At 44.4% G+C, this 18,774-nt stretch overlaps 2 protein-coding genes across 2 annotated transcripts; both read left to right on the top strand.

Moving 5' to 3' along the window:
• Positions 1 to 457: 457 nt before the first annotated feature.
• On the top strand, positions 458 to 2,773 carry LOC134503405 (cAMP-dependent protein kinase inhibitor beta-like). The gene is made up of 2 exons (XM_063312204.1): positions 458 to 602; positions 2,655 to 2,773. The coding sequence occupies exons 1-2, from the start codon at positions 458 to 460 to the stop codon at positions 2,735 to 2,737; spliced, it is 228 nt and encodes a 75-aa protein (XP_063168274.1). The 3' UTR covers positions 2,738 to 2,773.
• Positions 2,774 to 8,847: 6,074 nt separating this feature from the next.
• Positions 8,848 to 17,971, top strand: FABP3 (fatty acid binding protein 3). The gene is made up of 4 exons (XM_063312210.1): positions 8,848 to 8,993; positions 14,316 to 14,488; positions 16,823 to 16,924; positions 17,815 to 17,971. Exons 1-4 carry the CDS (start codon positions 8,921 to 8,923, stop codon positions 17,866 to 17,868), a joined length of 402 nt encoding a protein of 133 aa, XP_063168280.1. The 5' UTR covers positions 8,848 to 8,920; the 3' UTR covers positions 17,869 to 17,971.
• Positions 17,972 to 18,774: the final 803 nt, after the last annotated feature.

Here is an 18,774-nt window from a genome sequence, read left to right as displayed (position 1 = left end):
GTGGGATTCAGGTCCAACCCAAATCAAATAGCCAGCTTGATTCAGAAAATTAATTCAGTTCATATCAACTGACTTCAACAAGTCATTTAATTTGATTAAATAAACCAAATCATCCATCCATATCAGAATGTTGATTCAATCTGGAGGTTTGGTCAAATCACTTTTCCAATAAAATCTCCCCAAAGAAAGGCTTTGTATTGTCCTAGCTTTTGAAATAAATTACCATTGGCTGACTTAATAAAACATGTTAAGCCAAAACTGAAGAAACCACATACTAATTCAGGACAAAGTTCCTCTTTAACAAGAGCTGTCCAACCCTAATGGGCATGCTTCAGATGTGTATGGCTTGGGTGAATGAAAACTTTTTTTTTGGCTGGGTGGGTGGGATCTGCTTTACAGCTACCTTAGCTGAGATACTTGACCAATCTAGAGTTCCTGATGTCATTTCAGGGGAAGTATGACTGAGGTGGAGCCTGTGCTGGATTTTGCATCATCAGGGCGCACTGGCCGAAGGAACGCCTTGCCAGACATCCTGGGCTCACCAGCTGGCGTCAGCCCCACGGACTTGCCCTTGAAACTGGCAGAAATGTCTATTAACTCAGGTAGACATCCAGCTTATTCGCTTGACTTCCCATATCATTGGAGCTCTTTGCCAATGGAGTAGTTCCCTGTTTCTTCATGTGCAACATTTTTATAAATGTGCCATTTCCTGGACTGGGAGGCCTTGCTCACAGTCACTCATGCCTTGCTCACTTCCTGTTTTGATACTTGCAATGCGCTCTACACAGGGCTGCATAGAAGATCACCCAGAAGTTACAACTGGTCCAGAATGCAGCTGGCATGCAGTGTTGGGCACCCCTAGGTTTGTCCACATTACTCCCCTGTTCTATAAGCTGCACTGGCTCCCAGTTGCTCTCTGTGCAGGGATACATCCTCATAAAAGAGTTTCCATCTCATTACCAGCCTGCTGCTGAGGCAGGCCAAAGCAGGCCAAGGTGTACTGGCTTGAAAGTAGTGTTTTCCCTGGGAAAAGAGACCCTCCCGACCAGAGTTCTAGATCACATGGAAGAGTCATCTTTGGACATCAGTGGTTTGCTGGGGTCCAGCTAGCCTGCTGCAAGACTACCTTCTTTTCTCCAGTGGCTGGGCTCTGTGCCTCTGTGGCTGTTTGTGCTTCAGCTGCTAGAAATTTACCCAGCAGCAACTTATTTGCGGTTGTGAGATTTGGTACAGAGACAACTGACCTTATGAAAGACTGAATGTGTGTCCTCTGTGGGGTTGGTATTCCCTCTGGTAAGGAGAAAGCAAGAACAGTGGCTGATTTGCTCTATCCCATCCTATGCTTAGGACTAACCATCAGTGGCAACAGCAAAATAAGGCAATGCAGTTGAGCAGAAGTGGTGAGGGCAGCAGCAGAGCCCCCTCTTCCATTCTCACTAGGGCAAAGAGCATGGGAGGTGCTTGTGGCTACCCACAGAGAGCCATGGAGGTGGCCTTCAAGGGAATATTCTGAAGCCATTACAGAAGCAAGGGCAGGAGCATTTCTTGAGCTCTGGAAAAGGAGGTAGAATTTGGAAGACAGTTAGGCTGGCTCCTCTCTAACTCAGTGGGATATAAGAGGAAGGGAAGGTAAAACACAAGTAGACTTGCAAGATTGTGGTACTTTAGCCCAATGTTCCCCAACCTTGGCAATTTTAAGATGGGTGGACTTCAACTCCCAGAATTCCCCAGCCAGCCAAGCCTATCTCAATAAAGCCTATCTCAATAAAGCAGTGTTTCTCAACCTTGGCAACTTTAAGATGGGTGGACTTCAAGGCTGGCTGGGGAATTCTGGGAGTTGAAGTCCACCCATCTTAAAGTTGCTTAGGTTGAGAAACACTGCAATAAAGTATAGTTCTAGTCTTCCTGTGGAGTTGGTTTCTTGATCTGGTCCACCTCATAGGGCAGACCCTATCCTGCATGGAGCTCAAAAGCCTTATGGTCACTTGACAAATTAACTATGGTGGCTTCTTCTTCCCCTCTTCCTGTTGCTTAGGAATTCAGCTGGGGGATGGAGGCTACTCTTAGCTGTTCCCTGCCAGCAGCACAGAATGCATGGGGCAGTGGTGTGATGACCTTGGCTGTGTTTCCAGTTCTGTGTAATAGAAGAAAGTGCTCCATGTTGCCTAGTCAATTTCACTGGAGCCCCTTCCTCTCATATAGGGAAGAACAAACAGCAGACATGTTGAAACTGACCAGGCTAGAAGGTGGCAAGAGCTGCTTAGTGTGGACAGCAGCAGTGACAAGTCTCATTGATGAAGCCTGGCGAGGTTAGGCTGTGAGGGCAGCCCTTTTCATGTCTAAATGCTTTCCACCCACTTCAAAAATAGGAGAAAAGCCCATTTACATTGTGATGTGGGTGAGTTCTGAGCTTTCTACCAAATACATCTATTGCTGAATATGGGTTACACATCTGGAGAGCCAAGATTCATGGCCAAGGGCTCCCTGGAGCCATCTCTGGCATAGTGTTTTGTGAGCACTTCACTAACTGCAGTTGATCAATAAACCACAATTAAACAAGTCATGGCTTAGCACAATGTGTGGACCAAGTCAGTAGTGTCATCTCCTAGTCACCTACTAATACTCTTTATATTTCCCTGCCTTTCTTTCCTCAGACAGATCACAAGAAATGCAGTCACCAGCCACAGAGCTGCCCCCACCAGCACCCCAAAGTCCAGAGTTGAAAGATACCTCTTAACCCTTCCTCCTGGAAGTCAGCTGAAGAAGGAGAAGGTTCCTAAACATCCAAAGAAGTTTGCCTGGAGTTTTATGGGGTTGCCTGGCAAAACCTGTCTTACCATCCCGTGGCATGAAGGAGGGACACAGGAGGATGGAAAAAATAAGCAACCATACATTTTATAAAGACCTGGGTAGGACCTTTAGGGACTTCTTCTTCAGAGGGGACTTGAGGAATTGCAAGACAGAATGGAACGGATTGTTGTTACAGAGTTAAGTTTGTTTCCACAGCTCGGATGAAGAGAGCAACAGCGAGCAGGAAGTCCCATCAAGTTGTCTGGGGTCATCTAGTTCAGAACTGTCTTGGTTGGAAGCTGCAGGTTCCCAGAGTTTCAGCCAGGGGCTTTGTTGAAGCTCATCTGGAGATCCCCAGAATTGGGCATGGGACCAGCTGTGTGCAAAACAAAGGCTGTTCCATTGAACTTCATCCTTAACTGTGCATCTGCTATGGATTTGGGGATCCCAAACATTATTCAAAGATCCATGGGCTGTTTTTATTTCTTAACAGTTGTGTGCATTTTTCACAGTATGCATCTGTCACTGTGATGTTTGGGGGCAAAGCCTTCCTTTTTAGGAGATTCCACATTGGTTTCACCACCAGGCCTAGTGGTCCTTTCTACAAAAACACTTTAGAGGCAATGTTTCAGGTGAGAGGTCAGTGCCCCAGCTCCTCCCACCCTTGTTGCTGAATCCCTTTCAAGGGGGGGAAGTTCTTTCCAAAATGATCTGCCTATTTTGGAAATTGCTCTGGCTTGTGGAATAAAATGAAAAGCATCTCCTGTTAAGGAAACCAATGTGGCAGTTATTACCAAAGGTGCTTGTCATAGCCTCACCTATGAGATTTTCAGGTCAGTACATTCCAAATATAAAAATTGAACAAACAACGTATATTATCTTAAGAGACCACTTAGTTCTCACTGGAATTAGATTACTGAGTTTCGTACTTTGGGAGGGGTGCTCTTGTAATGGAATTCCAACTGATACCTTTTGATGAACAAAGTTTTCAGTTAATAGGTGACGAAGAAAGGTCTTCCATCTTGCTACTTGCAGCAGTCTTCTAAGTTACTATTTTTAGAAAAGAGCGGGGAATGGCACATATGGATAAAATAGCTTTTGCTAAAAACCAAGCACCATTGGAAGACCTGAAAGACCAGGATAGGGATAGATCACCATGGAGAAAATCCATCTATGTGGTTGCTAGGAATCAAAAATGACTTGATGACACATAATCAATCAAACCAAACCCCCTACTATTTATTTACTTATTGAGGCTTCTACTCCCAAGTGACTGAGTGGCTTCTACTCCAAGATGCAGTAACAGGATTAAAAGCGCTCTGTCATAGCCAGTAATACTCCCGAACAAATGAATAATAGATGCCTCTTCTCCAGAAGGCAATAGGTGCACTGTTGGAAGACCTGAAGGACCAGGTTGGGGACAGATCATAATGGAGAAAATCCGTCTGTGTGGTTGCTGAGAGCTGACACCAACATCATGGCCTATAAGTGAGCAAGCAATCCTCCCCAGAAGGAACCCAAAATCATATTGATCACTTGGGTGAAGATAGGTCTGATAAAGTATGGCAGCCACCAGTAAACAATTGAATTGATGAGAGCGAAGGTGACGTTTTCAGGAGTTGAAGATAAACGAAGCACAGAGTTTGTACAGTCCCAAGTTTTTTTTATAGCTGCTGCTTCTAAAGAGGAGCGGCATTTATCACCATCAGGTAGGCATTAAGACAGGATATATTTAATATATCTCATTCATAATGGAAAATAAGTGCAGGAGAAAAAAAAAATCCTAAAAAATCAACTGTGTTCAAAATCACAACTTAACTTTTTGGGGGAGGATGGGGAACGCACATTTGCCCATTCTCCTGGAGTTAAAAACCATCCATGTCTAGTGAAGATCTGTTTGTGCAAACCATACTCATTAAATGTCCACCATTCAGACAACCCTCTGCTTTTACTATCTTAGTTCCAGTATGAATCTTTTTGACAAGGCCAGATACCATGTTAAGACAGGCTACTCTGCAGGCCACTTCTTTTCATTGTTGTAAGCACCTTTACTGCAAATTCAGGATGTAAAATACTGCAAAGATTTGTATATTCACGGACCTTCTGCATGAAGTGTTGCTTGGCTCAATCTAAGTGATTTTCTGCAGCAGCTGTTTCCCAACCTGGCACTGTCTAGATATGTTGGACTTAAAAACACCTCCAAGAATCCCCAGCTGCGCATGCCAGGTTGGAAAAGCAGAATCTAGATCAGCGTGCTGGCCGGGGAATTCTGGGAGTTGAAGTCCACACATCTTAAACTTGCCAAGGTTGAGAAACACTGATCTAGGGCTTATTTTTATCCGTTGAGTAGAGTAATGTGATGACATGGCATAACAAATAGATGGTGCTGTTCCTCAACCACTTTCCAATGACTTGACACAGTTGGGACAACCTGGTGTTTTGTCTTTCTTGACAAAAACAACTTTTAGATTTTTAATATTTTGGATTTTGTTCTTAATACTGATTTTACCCTGCCATCACTTAAGGCTGTTAATCTTAAAACTGTTAAGCTTAAGGCTGTTAATCTTCAGATGTGGGTGGAATGCAATTCCCTAATTTCTAGTTAGCATATCATGCCTGTATCCTGTTTAATCATGTTTCATTCCATTAGATAAAACTGGCTGTGTTCAGGCCACATGCTAACCCATATTCCATGTTTTGCACACTGCACAATCTGGGTTCACTCAACATGCTAAGCCAAGACTGCATTAATGTTGAAGGATATGGGGTGAACCAGGTCAATATGGGCTAGTGCAAAGCGCAAACCCAATTGCTGACTATACTTGCAAACCCAAAATGTCTAGCACACATTTTCATCCACCCTCTTCATCCTATTTAACCAAAGCTCTTAGAGCTTTTTCCACTGAGCTGCAGTGCTCTCCATTCATCCTTGAACCAGCAGAAAACTAAAACAGCATAATATTTCTTGCTGCTCCCTGTCCTGCCTCCATGGCCACTGTTTCAAGTCCACATAGTCACCTGAGTTTCCCTGCAGGTAAAGGGTAATAAAGCCTAATTGGTTTGACACACCTTTGGGGTCACCCTTGAAATAAGGGGAGTTAGAATAAGGGGGGGAAAGCTACTGTGACATTGATACAGTTAAAGGTGACTTAAGTGTATTCTCCTGGGCTGGGTATAAGATGAAGGCAATGACACAAAGACACAGAAGAAAAAAGTTGTCACCCTAGTTAGGTGAAATCAGTAATATGCCCTTATGCTTCCAGGGTCATCCTAACTGAGGTGGCCAGTTGATGGCACTTGTAACCAAAGTTTCTATACAGGTTGTCCTCACATAACAACCATTTGTTTAGTGATGGTTCGGACTTACGATGGTGCTGGAAAAAACTGACAACCAGTCCTCACACTTACGACTGTTGCAGCATCCCCGTGGTCACATGATCAGAGTTTGGGTGCTTGGCAAACAGTTTGCATTTATGACCGTCACAGTGTCCCATGGTCACTTGATCACCATTTTCTACCTTCCTGGCAGGTTTCTAGTAAGCAAAATTAATGGGGAACCATGTGGTTCACTTAATGCCCATGGTGATTCAATTAACCACTGCAAGAAGTCATACAATTGGGTCAGATTCACTTAATGACCACTTTGCTTAGCAGCCAAAATTCCAGTCCCAATTGTGGTTGTTAAGTGAGGACTACCTGTAATCACAGGATGGCAGCTGTGGGGGATTTTGGTGGCACTGCAAGCAGTGGGAGAGATGTGTACATTTTCATGCAGCAGGTTGCACAAGCAGAGCTTTGGTTGCTGGGGGTGGCTTGCACGCAGAAATTAAGTTTTTTTGCTTGACTTAAGGTCTAGAAACATGAGTGATGAATGCAGGGATACAGCTGCAACCTGCTTGCTAGTCAATGTGCGTGCCTGGGAAATAGTGTAGTTAAAGAGCAACAGGTGAGGTAGAATGTAAGACATCACCCCATGTGTGCTCATTAATCCATTACAGAGGCTCAACATTAAAACAGACATCAGTGAATACTGAGCCATGAACCAGTTTTTCCAGTGAGATGCTGTGACCCAAAGGCCCTTTGAGTCTTCCCCCTCCTTCCAATTACCAGGTTAGTTGCTGTTCAGATTTATGCTCAGGCAGCAACATTGTGTAATCAGCTTGTTCAGGAGAAGTGTGTTAAAAAGTAACCATGCTGGAAGACTCGGAGTAGTTAGGAGCTGGGGAGAGGAAATAAAAAAGCTCTGCCTGGGCTTGCCAACTTAGCTGTGCTTCCCAACCGAGGTAGCCAACATGCTCCTACCGAAACCTTTCCCAAGCAGGTGTCCCCCAGACGTATTTCTCTCACCAGTTCCTGCAACATGCAAAGGCACAGATCCTAGGGCACGTTACTTGCCCAACAAGGTCGCTTTGTACCACTGACCTCCCCATGGGCTGTTTTCGCAGGCCTGGCTCCAGGCCTGTGATGGCTCGGGAAGTTAGATGGCCTCTCCTGATTCCTTCCCCGGCAATGTCCTTTAGCAGTTCCACTCCAATCAGCTGCAGAAAGAAGCTCATTCTGCTCAGGCCAATATTCACCTGACACAGCACATTGGTTTGCATTAAAAAAAAATTTAAATTGAATTTAAAACTTCCACTTTTGGCATTTAAGCCTTAGCTGTGCAGGAGCAAGGTTTCATGGGGTGTATTTTATGCAGTGGGAGCACCCTGAATCTTCATGAACTGAAGCTGGAATAGCTCCAACTACTGTAATACCATTTTTTCTCTGCATTGTAGAAGCAAGAAATCGGAGATTTTGAGCCAGCGCCCTTAGTAGCTGAGCCCAGCGAGAGTTCCAGCCACAAATTTAGCTCTGGTTTCTCAAGGAAAAGAGATAAATTGAACCAGAGGGGCCCACTGGTGATGAGGCAATATTCCATAGCAGGCAAAATAATGGGGCATGTGGGAAGCACATGGCAGAGCTCCTGATAAAGAAGGCATCTGGAAGTTGGTTGGAATGTAAGCTGACCTTCTCTTCTGTCTGCCCAAGGGACAAAATGTCGAGCTTCGAGGGCACCAGGGCAGCCACCATCTTGACTTTTCTGACCACACCCTGGTCAACTCAAGTAACTAAAGAGAAGCCTCATATTCTGAGCAATAAGCCATCTGAACCGCATCTAAACCACAGCAGGTGACTTTGGAGGTTACAGTGAGACACAGGCCTACTGCCAGCAGAACCCACCTGCGTTGCTGCAAAAATAAAACTGGATAAGGATCAAAGCAAATATACCAGTTACGCTCACCCCCTGCAGAGCAGCATACAGGGCAATTATTCAGTAGAATAAACATCTAGTGGTTAAGGTGCTGGGCTAGAAACCAGGAGTCCATGAGTTCTAGTCCAGCCTTAGGCATGAAAGCCGGCTAGGTGACCTTGGGCCAGTCCCTCTCTCTCAGCCCAACCCACCTTACAGGGTGGTTGTTGTGGGGAAAATAGGAGAAGGAAGATGAGGTATGTTCGCCGCCTTGAGTTATTTATAAAAATAATAAAGGCGGGATAGAAAAATAAAATAAATAATATTACGTGGGGCCCTCCAGATACCACCACACTACAATTCCCAGCAGCCCAAACCAGCATAGCCAGTGGCGCTGGGAATTATGACCAGCCATTTCCCCCCACCCCCCCGCTTTGGCCCTTCAGAAAAAAGCGCCCACTGCCGCGTTACAGCCCCCGTACCCACTCCTCCCCTGTTGAATCTCAGCCCGTTGTCAAACAGGCAGGACTGCGCCGGCGAGTTTCTGAAGCAAGGAAGGAAAAAAAGCGGCTGCACGGTTAGAGAGACGCGGCCGCAGCTTTCGCCAGGGTAGGGCGACGATCCCGCGAAGGCGCCGGCGGGCTTGGCAAGACCGCGGTCGCATCCCGAGGCGAAGCAATGCGGCAGATTCCCACAGCCCTCGCTCGGGCTATTTAAAGAGACCGGCCGCGCCTGGGGGGGCGGCGGCGGAGGGGCGGAGGGAGGGAGAAATAAAAGGCGAGCCCCGTCGGAAAGCGCGCGCGCGCGCAAGAGAGAGAGATCGAGAGACAGAGCTTGAGAGCGCGTGCCTGGCCCGCCCGCGATCGCATTCCCGAGCAAAGACCCATCTTCAGGATCGCCATGGCGGAGGCTTTTGCAGGCGTCTGGAAGCTGGTCGAGAGCGTCAATTTCAACGACTACATGAAAGCTCTCGGTAAGGGCAGAGATTTGGGGCGGGGGGGGAGCGCACCAGACCTGGCCTTGGAGAATAAAGGTCGCGCTGGTGGACGGCAGATGGGGTGGCGCCTGGTCGCGGCGCGCGCTAGGGTCCTGCTAGGATTGTGGTTCTCGTGGTTATTGCTGTTTCCACGGGGGAGATGGTCTCCGGCCGTCGCGGCGTTCGTGGGCATTTGTGAAAAAACGGGGTGCGGTTTGGCAACGGGGGGGCTGGGTCCCCCATTTCGGGTCCCCCCTCTCCGCCCCATAGCCCAGCGCATACTTTCAGGTTCGTAATTATTTCATTATTTATGGGAATCGTCTCGGTCCGGAGACTCTCGGGGACGTGCAGATTCCAATGGAAGAATAAACTCCCTGCTTATCCAAGGAATTGTGGTGAATGCAATTCATACAACGGATAGACAGGTGCTCCTGGTGATGATGGCACCACAGAGGTCAGCCCCCAAAGCAGTGTTTTCTCAACCTCGGCCGCTTGGAGATGTGTGGACTTCAACTCCCAGAATTCCCCAGCCAGCCTTGAAGTCCACCCATCTTAAAGTTGCCGAGGTTGAGAAACATGGCCCCAAAGGGCTTCTGCAGAAGCTGGGTTTTGACAAGCCTTTGCAAGGCCATGAGAATGGGAGCCACCTGGGGGGGGGGGGTGAGTATCCCAGAGAAGGCGAGCCCCCACCATCAAACCCCTTCCTAGCAACCTCCAAAATGGGAGTCTTCCTTTTTGAAATGGAACTGGGTGGGCAGAATCTGGAAAGCTGGGCTCTTTGGTGACAGCCAGCTCCTTGGGTTGCACTTGGAAATACTCCAGCGGCCAATGCAACAGCTGTGGGGTATCGTGGTAGTCATGAGCCTGACCAGTAAGCCCCAGGGGCTGCTGTGCTTTGCGCTCCACCCAAATGTTCCCCAGGTGGTCTTCAAGGCAGTCCCACGTAAAGTGAATGAGAAATGACAAAGGCATGAGTGACCGTCCCTGGTGTAATGCCAGGCATGTGGATACAATGCAATGACACCTTGGGATTTTCCATTGCTCAGAGACAAAGCAGTTAAGTTTGTTGGGTTGGATTTCAGTACCTTAGGACTTCGCATTACCTTAGCAGTGAGTTTACACAAGGAACAACTGTGTGGCAGATTTAATCTGAATCTTCCTTTTGCCAGCCAAGTGCCTGGGGATCTCTGATTGCTCCTCCCCATCCACTCAGCATCTGGGAGCAATTTTGCAGGAGAAACCGCATGAGTGCAAAGCCTGAATCTCACTGAAGGAGAGGGTGTGTTGCAGTGGGGTGAGCATTGGGATGTGTCCTTTTCTGCCAGAAGCTGATTTGATAGGGCAAGACACTGAGCTGCTTCCTCATGAGAGCCCTGGAGGGCTTTCCTGCAACTAAAGTGCTTAGGGGGCAGATGTGCTCAAGTGCTGCCTGAGCAGAGGGTTCCATGCTGTGAGAGAAGAAGGTGTGGGAGCCTTGTGGGTGTTTGCTTGTGGAGCTGGCCTGGAGCCTGGTACAACTCCCGCCCCACCCTGGCTATCTGGGCCTGATCCTGCCAGAAGCAAGAGTCTTGTGACCTCTTAACTCCTGCGTAGCCTTGGCTTTAAGCCAGCTTTGTCCAGTGCCTGCCGTGGGCGCGGTTTTCAATTACTTTTGCAGATAGAAAGGATTAAAATTCCAGCATCTGCCCCATTTCTTGTATGCTGAGTAAGCGATCATTAACCAGGTGGTCCCTGTATGGTCAACAGACTCCATAGACCTTATTTCTGCCTAAAACAAATATAGGATGGTTGTGGAACAATGAGGAAACATTTCCATTCATCCCAAATTCTCTTTGTTACATATGTATCCTGTCTTCTGTTCAGCAGCTCCAGAGAGGAAGCAGCCTGTTTCTTAATTTTAATTTTTCCTGATGATACTCTTGGGAGGTGGGTGGGATAGAGAAAGAATGACTGGCCAAAAGACCCTCAGGGAACTTCTGGGGCTGAAGGTGGACTAGAACCTGGGTCATCTTGACCACTCTACTGCATGGTCTCTCTCTCTCAATTTTCATAACTGAAATGTAACTCTTCTTATCACTCTACTCTGGGTAGCTCCATTAGCTCCCACTGGTGCACTTGGCTCATTTTAAATTCTGCATTTACACAGGGAGGGGAGAAGCTTTTAGCTGATCATGCACATTCTTTTATTAAAATTTAAAAAAAAGGAAACCAAACCTACTGCCATAATATAACTAGATTTTTCCATTAAATTCTGCTGAGTGAACCTAGACATCTGCCAGAAACTGCTAGGGTTATAGTAGAGTTCACAAATAGAGCAATGGGAATGATTTATGATGGGGAGGTATTTGCAACCTGTCTGAATCTGCAAGGAAAACGCTGGCTATCCATCAGGATCTATATGACAGTTGTCATTCCTTTGTGTCTTTTCAAGCTTTCATGAAGCAGTCTATGCTAAAGCTTTAAATGGAAAGTTTACTTGGCAGTCATGCTATATAGGTAGCATAGTAGAAAAGAAATCTTAGATGCAATGACAAGGAAGCATACCCTCTCACTTTTATGAATCATAGTAACTGACAAACAGTAGGTTAAACTGTGAGAGGGGAGGGAGCTTGCTTGAATCTGTGACTTTTCTAGGACTCAGCCTCTGAGGAGTTCCAGTACCAATGTATGCACCCAAATGTTCAGAATTGCACTTATGCTACCTCACAAGCGATCTCACTGCTGACGGCCAGGGAACTTCATGGGTTTATTGGTACCTTCTCCAGCTGCCCAGTGCAGGGAAGGGATAAAAATTGGCATTTCAGCCAGCATGCCCTCTCCCCTATTTGTACCCATGGAGATGGAAGCCTGTGCTGGCAGTGCTCCAAAAGAAATGCCACAGTATTGTCTTTGTAGGGTTTCCTCGATACCAGCAACTAAGCCAGAAGTCTGTATTTATAGCTTATTTTCAACAATCTTGAATGTGGATCCCTTAAATAGGGCTGCACAGCCAAAGCAATAGGAATCTGATGGCTGTTCAGTGTTTGCAGGCCAGATATGGTAGCCCTGTATTAGCCAGAACTTGGAAGATGAGATGAGCCATCCTCCAATTTGTATAGAGCAGTGTTTCTCAACCCACGGTCACTTGAAGATGTATGGACTTCAACTCCCAGAATTTTGGGAGTTGAAGTCCACTGGGAGTTGAAGTCCACACGTCTTCAAGTGGCCATGCGTTGAGAAACACTGGTATAGAGTCTACATGCACACTTCATCTCCACCAATAAGAGGTAGGCCATACTTCCTTATCTGGTGCCTTCTCTGCATTATTGGATTTCATTGCTTGTAACCCTCAAGAGCAGCATTGGGAAGGGATATTGCTCAATGGCAGAGCATCTTTGCACGTCAAAGATTCCAGGTTCAGTCCTCAGGATCACCAGGTAGAGCGGTGAAAATCATGCCAAAACCCTGGGAAGCTACCACTAGTTGGTGTTGCCAATATCAGACTGCATGGACCAGCAGGGTGAGACAGCTTATTATCCTGGGCTATGGGGGGTACAGTTTGAGAACTGAGATCTAAGAGCCCCAGTTGGAGAAGACTGGACTAAACTTTTCTCAACTTTTTTCTAATGGGATCTGAAAAGTCAGGGGAAGGGCAAGCTGCTACAGGCCATACTGAATTATGTTTCTGGGCTGCTTCTGCTCCCCTCACTCAAAAGCATTTGGATGTTCTTTTCTGCCTGAAGGGCAAAGGAGAGGACATCAAGAAGATGGGTCAGAACCTCCAATATACCACCTTGGGTCACTTAGCCGTTTCCCCCCCCCCGGTTGATGATGCTGATTAGCCTCTAACGAAGGACTTGCCCTTCCCTTCTGTCATGGAATTATTTTAAGCAGGGATACAAGGGAATGGCTCTGGGGCTTTGGGCCTGCAAAGCCAGGGTTCTCCTCCTGAGCTTCACGCCTTCCACAATGATGATCTGTGGTTTTTAGTTCTGGAACTGCTGTTGCCTAAGGAAACTTCCATTTCAATAGCAAGGCTGACACGTTAAAAAAAAAAAGCAAAGATACTTTCTCCCTCTTTGGTGAATGGAGAGGTCAATCCTCCTCATAGTCAGTGTCCTCCCCTAATTTACAGTACTTTGTTACCCTACTTTTCCTCTGAAGTGGCATCAAGTGCTCACAACAAACACAGGTCAAAGTGGGAATTTGCGGGAGCCGAGTGGGAATTTGAACTTGGATCTCCCCCTAGTCAGGCTCTTGAATTGTGCCCCTTGCTACTTATTGGCCTAGAGAGGCTGTGGGCCCTAGTAGCGTAACCCTTATGAGGGTTAGAATACTGAGCATTTATCAGTGAATGGGTAGAGTCACATACATGAGATGGGTGGCTCTATAAATTGAATAAATAAATAAATAAAGGAGCATGAAAGAACAGCTACTTCCTGCTGAATAAATCCTTAGATCAGGCAGCAAAATGCAAGAGGGCAAGTCCACACCAAAGGAATACTAAGTACTATAAAAGGGCCTTTACATTCATCCAAAGAGGCTCTCTAGATCACACATCTTGCTCAAAGAGCTTATATCAGATAATTATATGCACACACAGAGACAAGATGTCTCTTCGAAGCTCTCTCCATTAAATGGTTCCATGCCAGGAAAAAAAAATTGGCTTGGCAGCTGAAAGGCAGTCCGCTTTCTTTGGGTGATTCCTTTCTGCTGCCTAAAATAATCTCCACCTTCAGTTCAGCTCTGCTTGGATCCTGACAAACAAAGACTTTGCTTTTGAGAGAGGGAAATATTTTTTCAGCTTTTCAGGATCTTCAGCTTTGCATCAAGAAGGTGAATTTGACATTACAATTCCCTTACTGAAAAGTTAAGATTGCTGTTGGCTGCTTTACACATGCTAAGCGATGGTTTCTTTCAACTATGGTTAGATAATCTAGAATGGCAGATTTACCAGCCAAACCCAAAAAAGCCATATTAGAGTTTAACATATTATGAGAGTCAAATTATTATGGCTTAGGGCAATACAAGAGCCTAGTTCCTATGTTCTGTAATCATGATTTATGATTTAGTCAAGCCATAGTTAACAAAATCATGGCTGAGTATGGTATTTGAGGCCAACTAGCTGCAGAAAGATCTCCCTAGATAGACCAGTTGGGTTCCTTTTTTTAAAAAAAAAATTATAGAATAGCTAGGAAGGGACACTTCAACCTAATTTAAGTAGAGTTGGACAACTCTGTGATTAATTTGCAGTAGTTAACAATGTACCCCAAGAGTTCCATGTTTTTAGGCTGCCGAGTATTTGGTTTTTACTGTTGGCCTCTTTTTCCTTTCTTGCAGAAGTGAGCTTTGCCACAAGACAGATTGCCAATTTTACCAAACCCACTACCATTATTGAGGTGGATGGCAAACAGTTTACCATCAAAACCCACAGCACTTTAAAGAACACAGAGATCTCCTTCACGCTGGAAAAAGAATTTGATGAGATAACAGCAGATGACAGGCATGTCAAGGTACAGTCTGGTCACTAGGAGTCTGAGCAGTGATCCTTGCCATGCCCTTTAGGATCTACTGATAGTCTAGACAAGAACATCAGCATCTGCTTTTCACCAGGACAGATTGTTATCCATCTAGCTTAGCACTGACTGCTCCAATTAGTGATGTTCATGTGCTCTTTTGCCTTATGGCCCTTCCCAAAGAATAGTGGTGATTGCAAAAATTCCCTGCCCCACAGCACCTCAAGACAGCTTACAAATAAATTGGAATACCATGCACTATATTGTATATATTGTGCTTATCGTATTGTTATTATGTGCCTAAAATGCATAATACAATAATGTTTGGGGAAAGTAAGATCTTTGTTGGTAGATGAAAATTGTCACGAGGCACATCTCCCTCTGTATGAGCTTTCCCCAGGTGGAGTACAACTGAGAAGACCTTCTCCTTGGTTGTCCTTTGTCTTATTTTAGAAGACAGGATACCTGGAATATAGTATCCAATTATGGCTTTGATGATAGATGGAAGACTGAGCTGGGGCAATTTGTACTTCTCTCTTTTAAAACCAGGAGATGAGATCAATTCATGGAGGACATGGCTAGAAACAGTTCTTCTCCATGACAGTTTTTTTTTTAGAGGTAGTGCATGATAAGATCTCAAACTTTATTATTTTCTTATGGGCTTCAGGTTGGCTGGTGCTAAAATTGAAGGCGCTAGTTTAGATGAATGTTTAGCCTGTTCAGAGTTCTGTTCAGCCTTTTCAAATCTAGATTGATGGAGTATTGTGCTGTGAAGCTTTGTATGTAGGGTTCCTTTCTATAAAGTTGCAGCTGCAAGAACGATCAAGCAGTACAATGTCTGTTTACTGAAGTCTGAAGCTGTAGCCCTTGGTGCATTTTATCTGAATGTCCCGGGGTATTATATGCCCTTCCTGGATCAAGGGTTTATTCCTAAATAAACACTGAAACCAATCTTAACTTGGATACCTATTCATGAAACTGAGCTGTTATCAGAACTTAGATAAACTAAGCCCACCCATATGGCTTCATGGTCCTTAAAAGGAGCTTGTGCTACTGGTTTTTTAAAAGTAGTTCTAAATGACAGCCTGATATACCAAAATCTTGTAATGATTATTTTTACTGGCTTAAAAGCATAATTCCAATCTCAAACACTGCATAGCTGGAACTTGACAGAAGAATCTTCATTAGTGCTCAGCCTTGCCAGGGTATTTAAAATGGTGCTATAAAATATTTTTAAAAATTAAGGTTGCAGGAGGCCATAAAGGCTTATGTTTTCAGCAATAATACATTATTGTATACAATAAGAAAGTCAGAAAATAGTTTCAAAGTAGTTATTCCTTTGAAATAGTAGCCTTTTTACAATTAAATTGCATTCAGTATCTCACTAGTTCCATTCTTCTGAAAAGGCATATGTATCAAGGACTTGCTAAAGTGCATTGTTAAGTGGTAGACAGCTCTTTTGAGAGCATGGGTGTTAATGGAAGTATCTTGTGGGCGTACTGGCTAGGGAATTCTGGGAGTTGAAGTCCACATGTCTTAAAGTTGTCAAGTTTGAGAGACACTGAGCTAGAGTGATGCTATAGAAGTATGGTTCCCTGGGAGATGTGGCTGTAATATAAAGTCCAGTGAGCGGTAGTAACTCTAATCATCTAACTTCCAAAACGACATTATATGCTGCAGCTAATTGCCATTATTGTGGCAAATGAAAGGGAGGGGAATAGTGGCTGGATGAAAAAGGGTTTCTTGTAGGGAGAAGGGGTTATAGCATTGTCTCATGAATCCCTCCTCCAAGCCCTTCCATTTCTTCTAAGGATCCTTTGACTACTCATGGAAAGTTTTACTTCCTTAGCTAATCCTTTCTATTGTGTATTGCTGCAGGATCTGCAGCAATTCTTTTTCTGGTAATTGCTCCATCTTCCACTGATGTAAAAGGAGGAAAGATTAGTGAGCTATTGAAGTAGGGAGAGGCTTTTAGATGGGTTCATGGCAGAAGAGGAAGATATTTATTGTCCTCCTCAGATAGATAATTGTGTTTCCAATCAGGCGTCTCTGAGGCTGTTTTTTTAAGTTAAGAGTAACCCAGTTACATATCATTTCATACAATATGCAGTTTGATCCAAGCAGCCACTTATAAATATTCACTAATCTAATTGGGCTTCTGCTTTAAGAAAATGATATGCTATAAATGATTAATGCAAATACAGGCAGAAAGATGGGCAAGTCACAACTGAAGACTCAATTGTACTTTTTAAACCTTGCATAATCCCTTTTTCCATTCATAATGCCCAAGTTGTCTGGCTATCAAACAAACATGATTGTTTCTTTCTACAGTCCGTTGTGACACTAGATGGAGGGAAACTTGTTCATGTGCAGAAATGGGATGGAAAGGAGACCTCGCTTGTTCGAGAAATAAAGGATTCAAAACTAATTTTGGTAAGAGTCTCAACATATCTTTTCCTTTCTTGCCAATTGGTGACCTCTATTGGAGGAGGAGGTTCACTTGCGAATTGTTCAATTTGGTTGTATCAGTGATGCCAAAGCATTTCTAGACAATGAACAATCAACTAGGATTAACTGGAGATTCTGAATTCTTTCTCCTTTTGAGGGAAATGTATAAACCATCAAGGGGAATATAAAACCGAATACTGCAGCATGGAGCACCGTTTTACTTACCTGGCAATTCCCAATTTCCAGATATTTCAGAAACCTGTAGTGTGCAAAATGCTTCAAAACATCTGGTTTTGAGTGATAAGCAGGTTGTTTAGCCCATTTTAGAAAGTGTCTGGACACCCTTTCAAAGTGGTCTGATTGAATCTGGGTCTTTTTCACTTGAAAAGCGTTTCAGACTTGAAACCTTTTTCACACTCCTGCCAGAAATGTCTTCAGCATCTAGGAACACTTTTGAGCACAGAATCAATAAACTGTTGATTAACAGAATTGATCAACTCTGCGCTTAGAAACTCTGGGGAGGAGAATATAGACTTCTTGCAGAAGGAACTAGAGTAAATACTCTTCATACCTAGACAGTTTTTATTCCACTACAAAAAAGGCAAGGGACGATCCTTTATCCATGGAGAAGTACTGCCACAGGGCTGACCCAGCCCTCTATACCATAATTTGGCTTATTTTGATTCAGTTTAGCACGCAGAACAAGTCCATCTCATTTTGGTTAGCAAAATAATGGTTGATGCCTTTGTAGATTGGACAGACCAAGCCTGTAATGATTTTTACAGATAAGGTGATAATTATCTTTCCCAGAGGCAGATTTTGTCTTCCAGAATTTTTTATCAGGTAATTGTCTTATGTATCATCTTCTCTTTCAGACGCTGACAATAGGTGATGTGGTCTGCACTCGCACGTACCATAAAGAGAATTAGAGTTTCTACCTCCTTCCTGCTACCAATTTTTCACTGCCAAATTGCCAGTGGGGTTTCCCCCCCCCCCCGTTTCGTACACTTACTGACATTTTGGAGACCGTTCAGTCTCTTCACAAGTGTCAATCACTTTGCTCTTTGTGGAGGTGTGGGTGCACACTTTTAATACAGAAGAGATCTTTAAAAAAAATGGTAGAGAATAATAAAGTGAAGCAGTTGTTACCTAAAAATGCCTAGTTTAGTTTCCATCTACTTGTTCTGGTTTTATTGGGATTATGACTATGTTTATTTAAAACCCCACCTTTCCATCGAAATGGAAGGGTAGGGCCTACATATCTACCTCACTGAATATTTCTTGTAATCTGTTAAGAGTCCTTAGGGATTTGGCAGTCTATAAATATAATTTTTGTCAAGGGAGGCAAACCTTCATAGCTGCTCTGCAAATCAGCAGCAGAATGCACTTTGCTCGAACCTATATTCAGCAAAGTGCCCCTTCAAAGACTTAGCAGCTCTACTACAAATCCCAGTTTAAAAACTTTATGCGGCCAAGTTAAACCTTATAAGCACACACTACTTCTCGTACCAGAAGAGCGGACAAGGTTACACTCTGTAGAGGCTCATGTCATTGATGCCAATCGCAGAGTAAGAAAATACGATAATACACTGGCAGTGGTTCGCTATGAAGAACTTCCGAAGGCACTATAGGCACGAACAATTTTTTTTGGCAATTACAGTTCTTGGAGCAATTGACAGTTACATTTCTGAGAAATGGTATGCTGGAGGCATGATCTGAACACACTGCAACCTTACATAATCTCTGATCAAAGGAAGGTTAGCTACATGCCTTATGTAAATTGCCTAAGATTTCCCAAAGGCAGAAATACAGGATGTAACAAAAACATAAGCTTC

Source organism: Candoia aspera, chromosome 10 (assembly GCF_035149785.1).
Source record: "Candoia aspera isolate rCanAsp1 chromosome 10, rCanAsp1.hap2, whole genome shotgun sequence".
Lineage (NCBI taxonomy): Eukaryota > Metazoa > Chordata > Lepidosauria > Squamata > Boidae > Candoia > Candoia aspera.
This window is presented reverse-complemented; position numbering and strand designations above follow the sequence as displayed.

Excerpts from the sequence above, each read along its gene's own strand:
- LOC134503405 (XM_063312204.1), top strand. The coding sequence starts at position 458 with ATGACTGAGGTGGAGCCTGTGCTGGATTTTGCATCATCAGGGCGCACT. Across the intron at positions 603-2,654 it reads AGAAATGTCTATTAACTCAG|ACAGATCACAAGAAATGCAG; the intron begins GTAGACATCCAG and ends TTCTTTCCTCAG.
- FABP3 (XM_063312210.1), top strand. The coding sequence starts at position 8,921 with ATGGCGGAGGCTTTTGCAGGCGTCTGGAAGCTGGTCGAGAGCGTCAAT. Across the intron at positions 8,994-14,315 it reads CGACTACATGAAAGCTCTCG|AAGTGAGCTTTGCCACAAGA; the intron begins GTAAGGGCAGAG and ends CCTTTCTTGCAG. Across the intron at positions 16,925-17,814 it reads AGGATTCAAAACTAATTTTG|ACGCTGACAATAGGTGATGT; the intron begins GTAAGAGTCTCA and ends CTTCTCTTTCAG.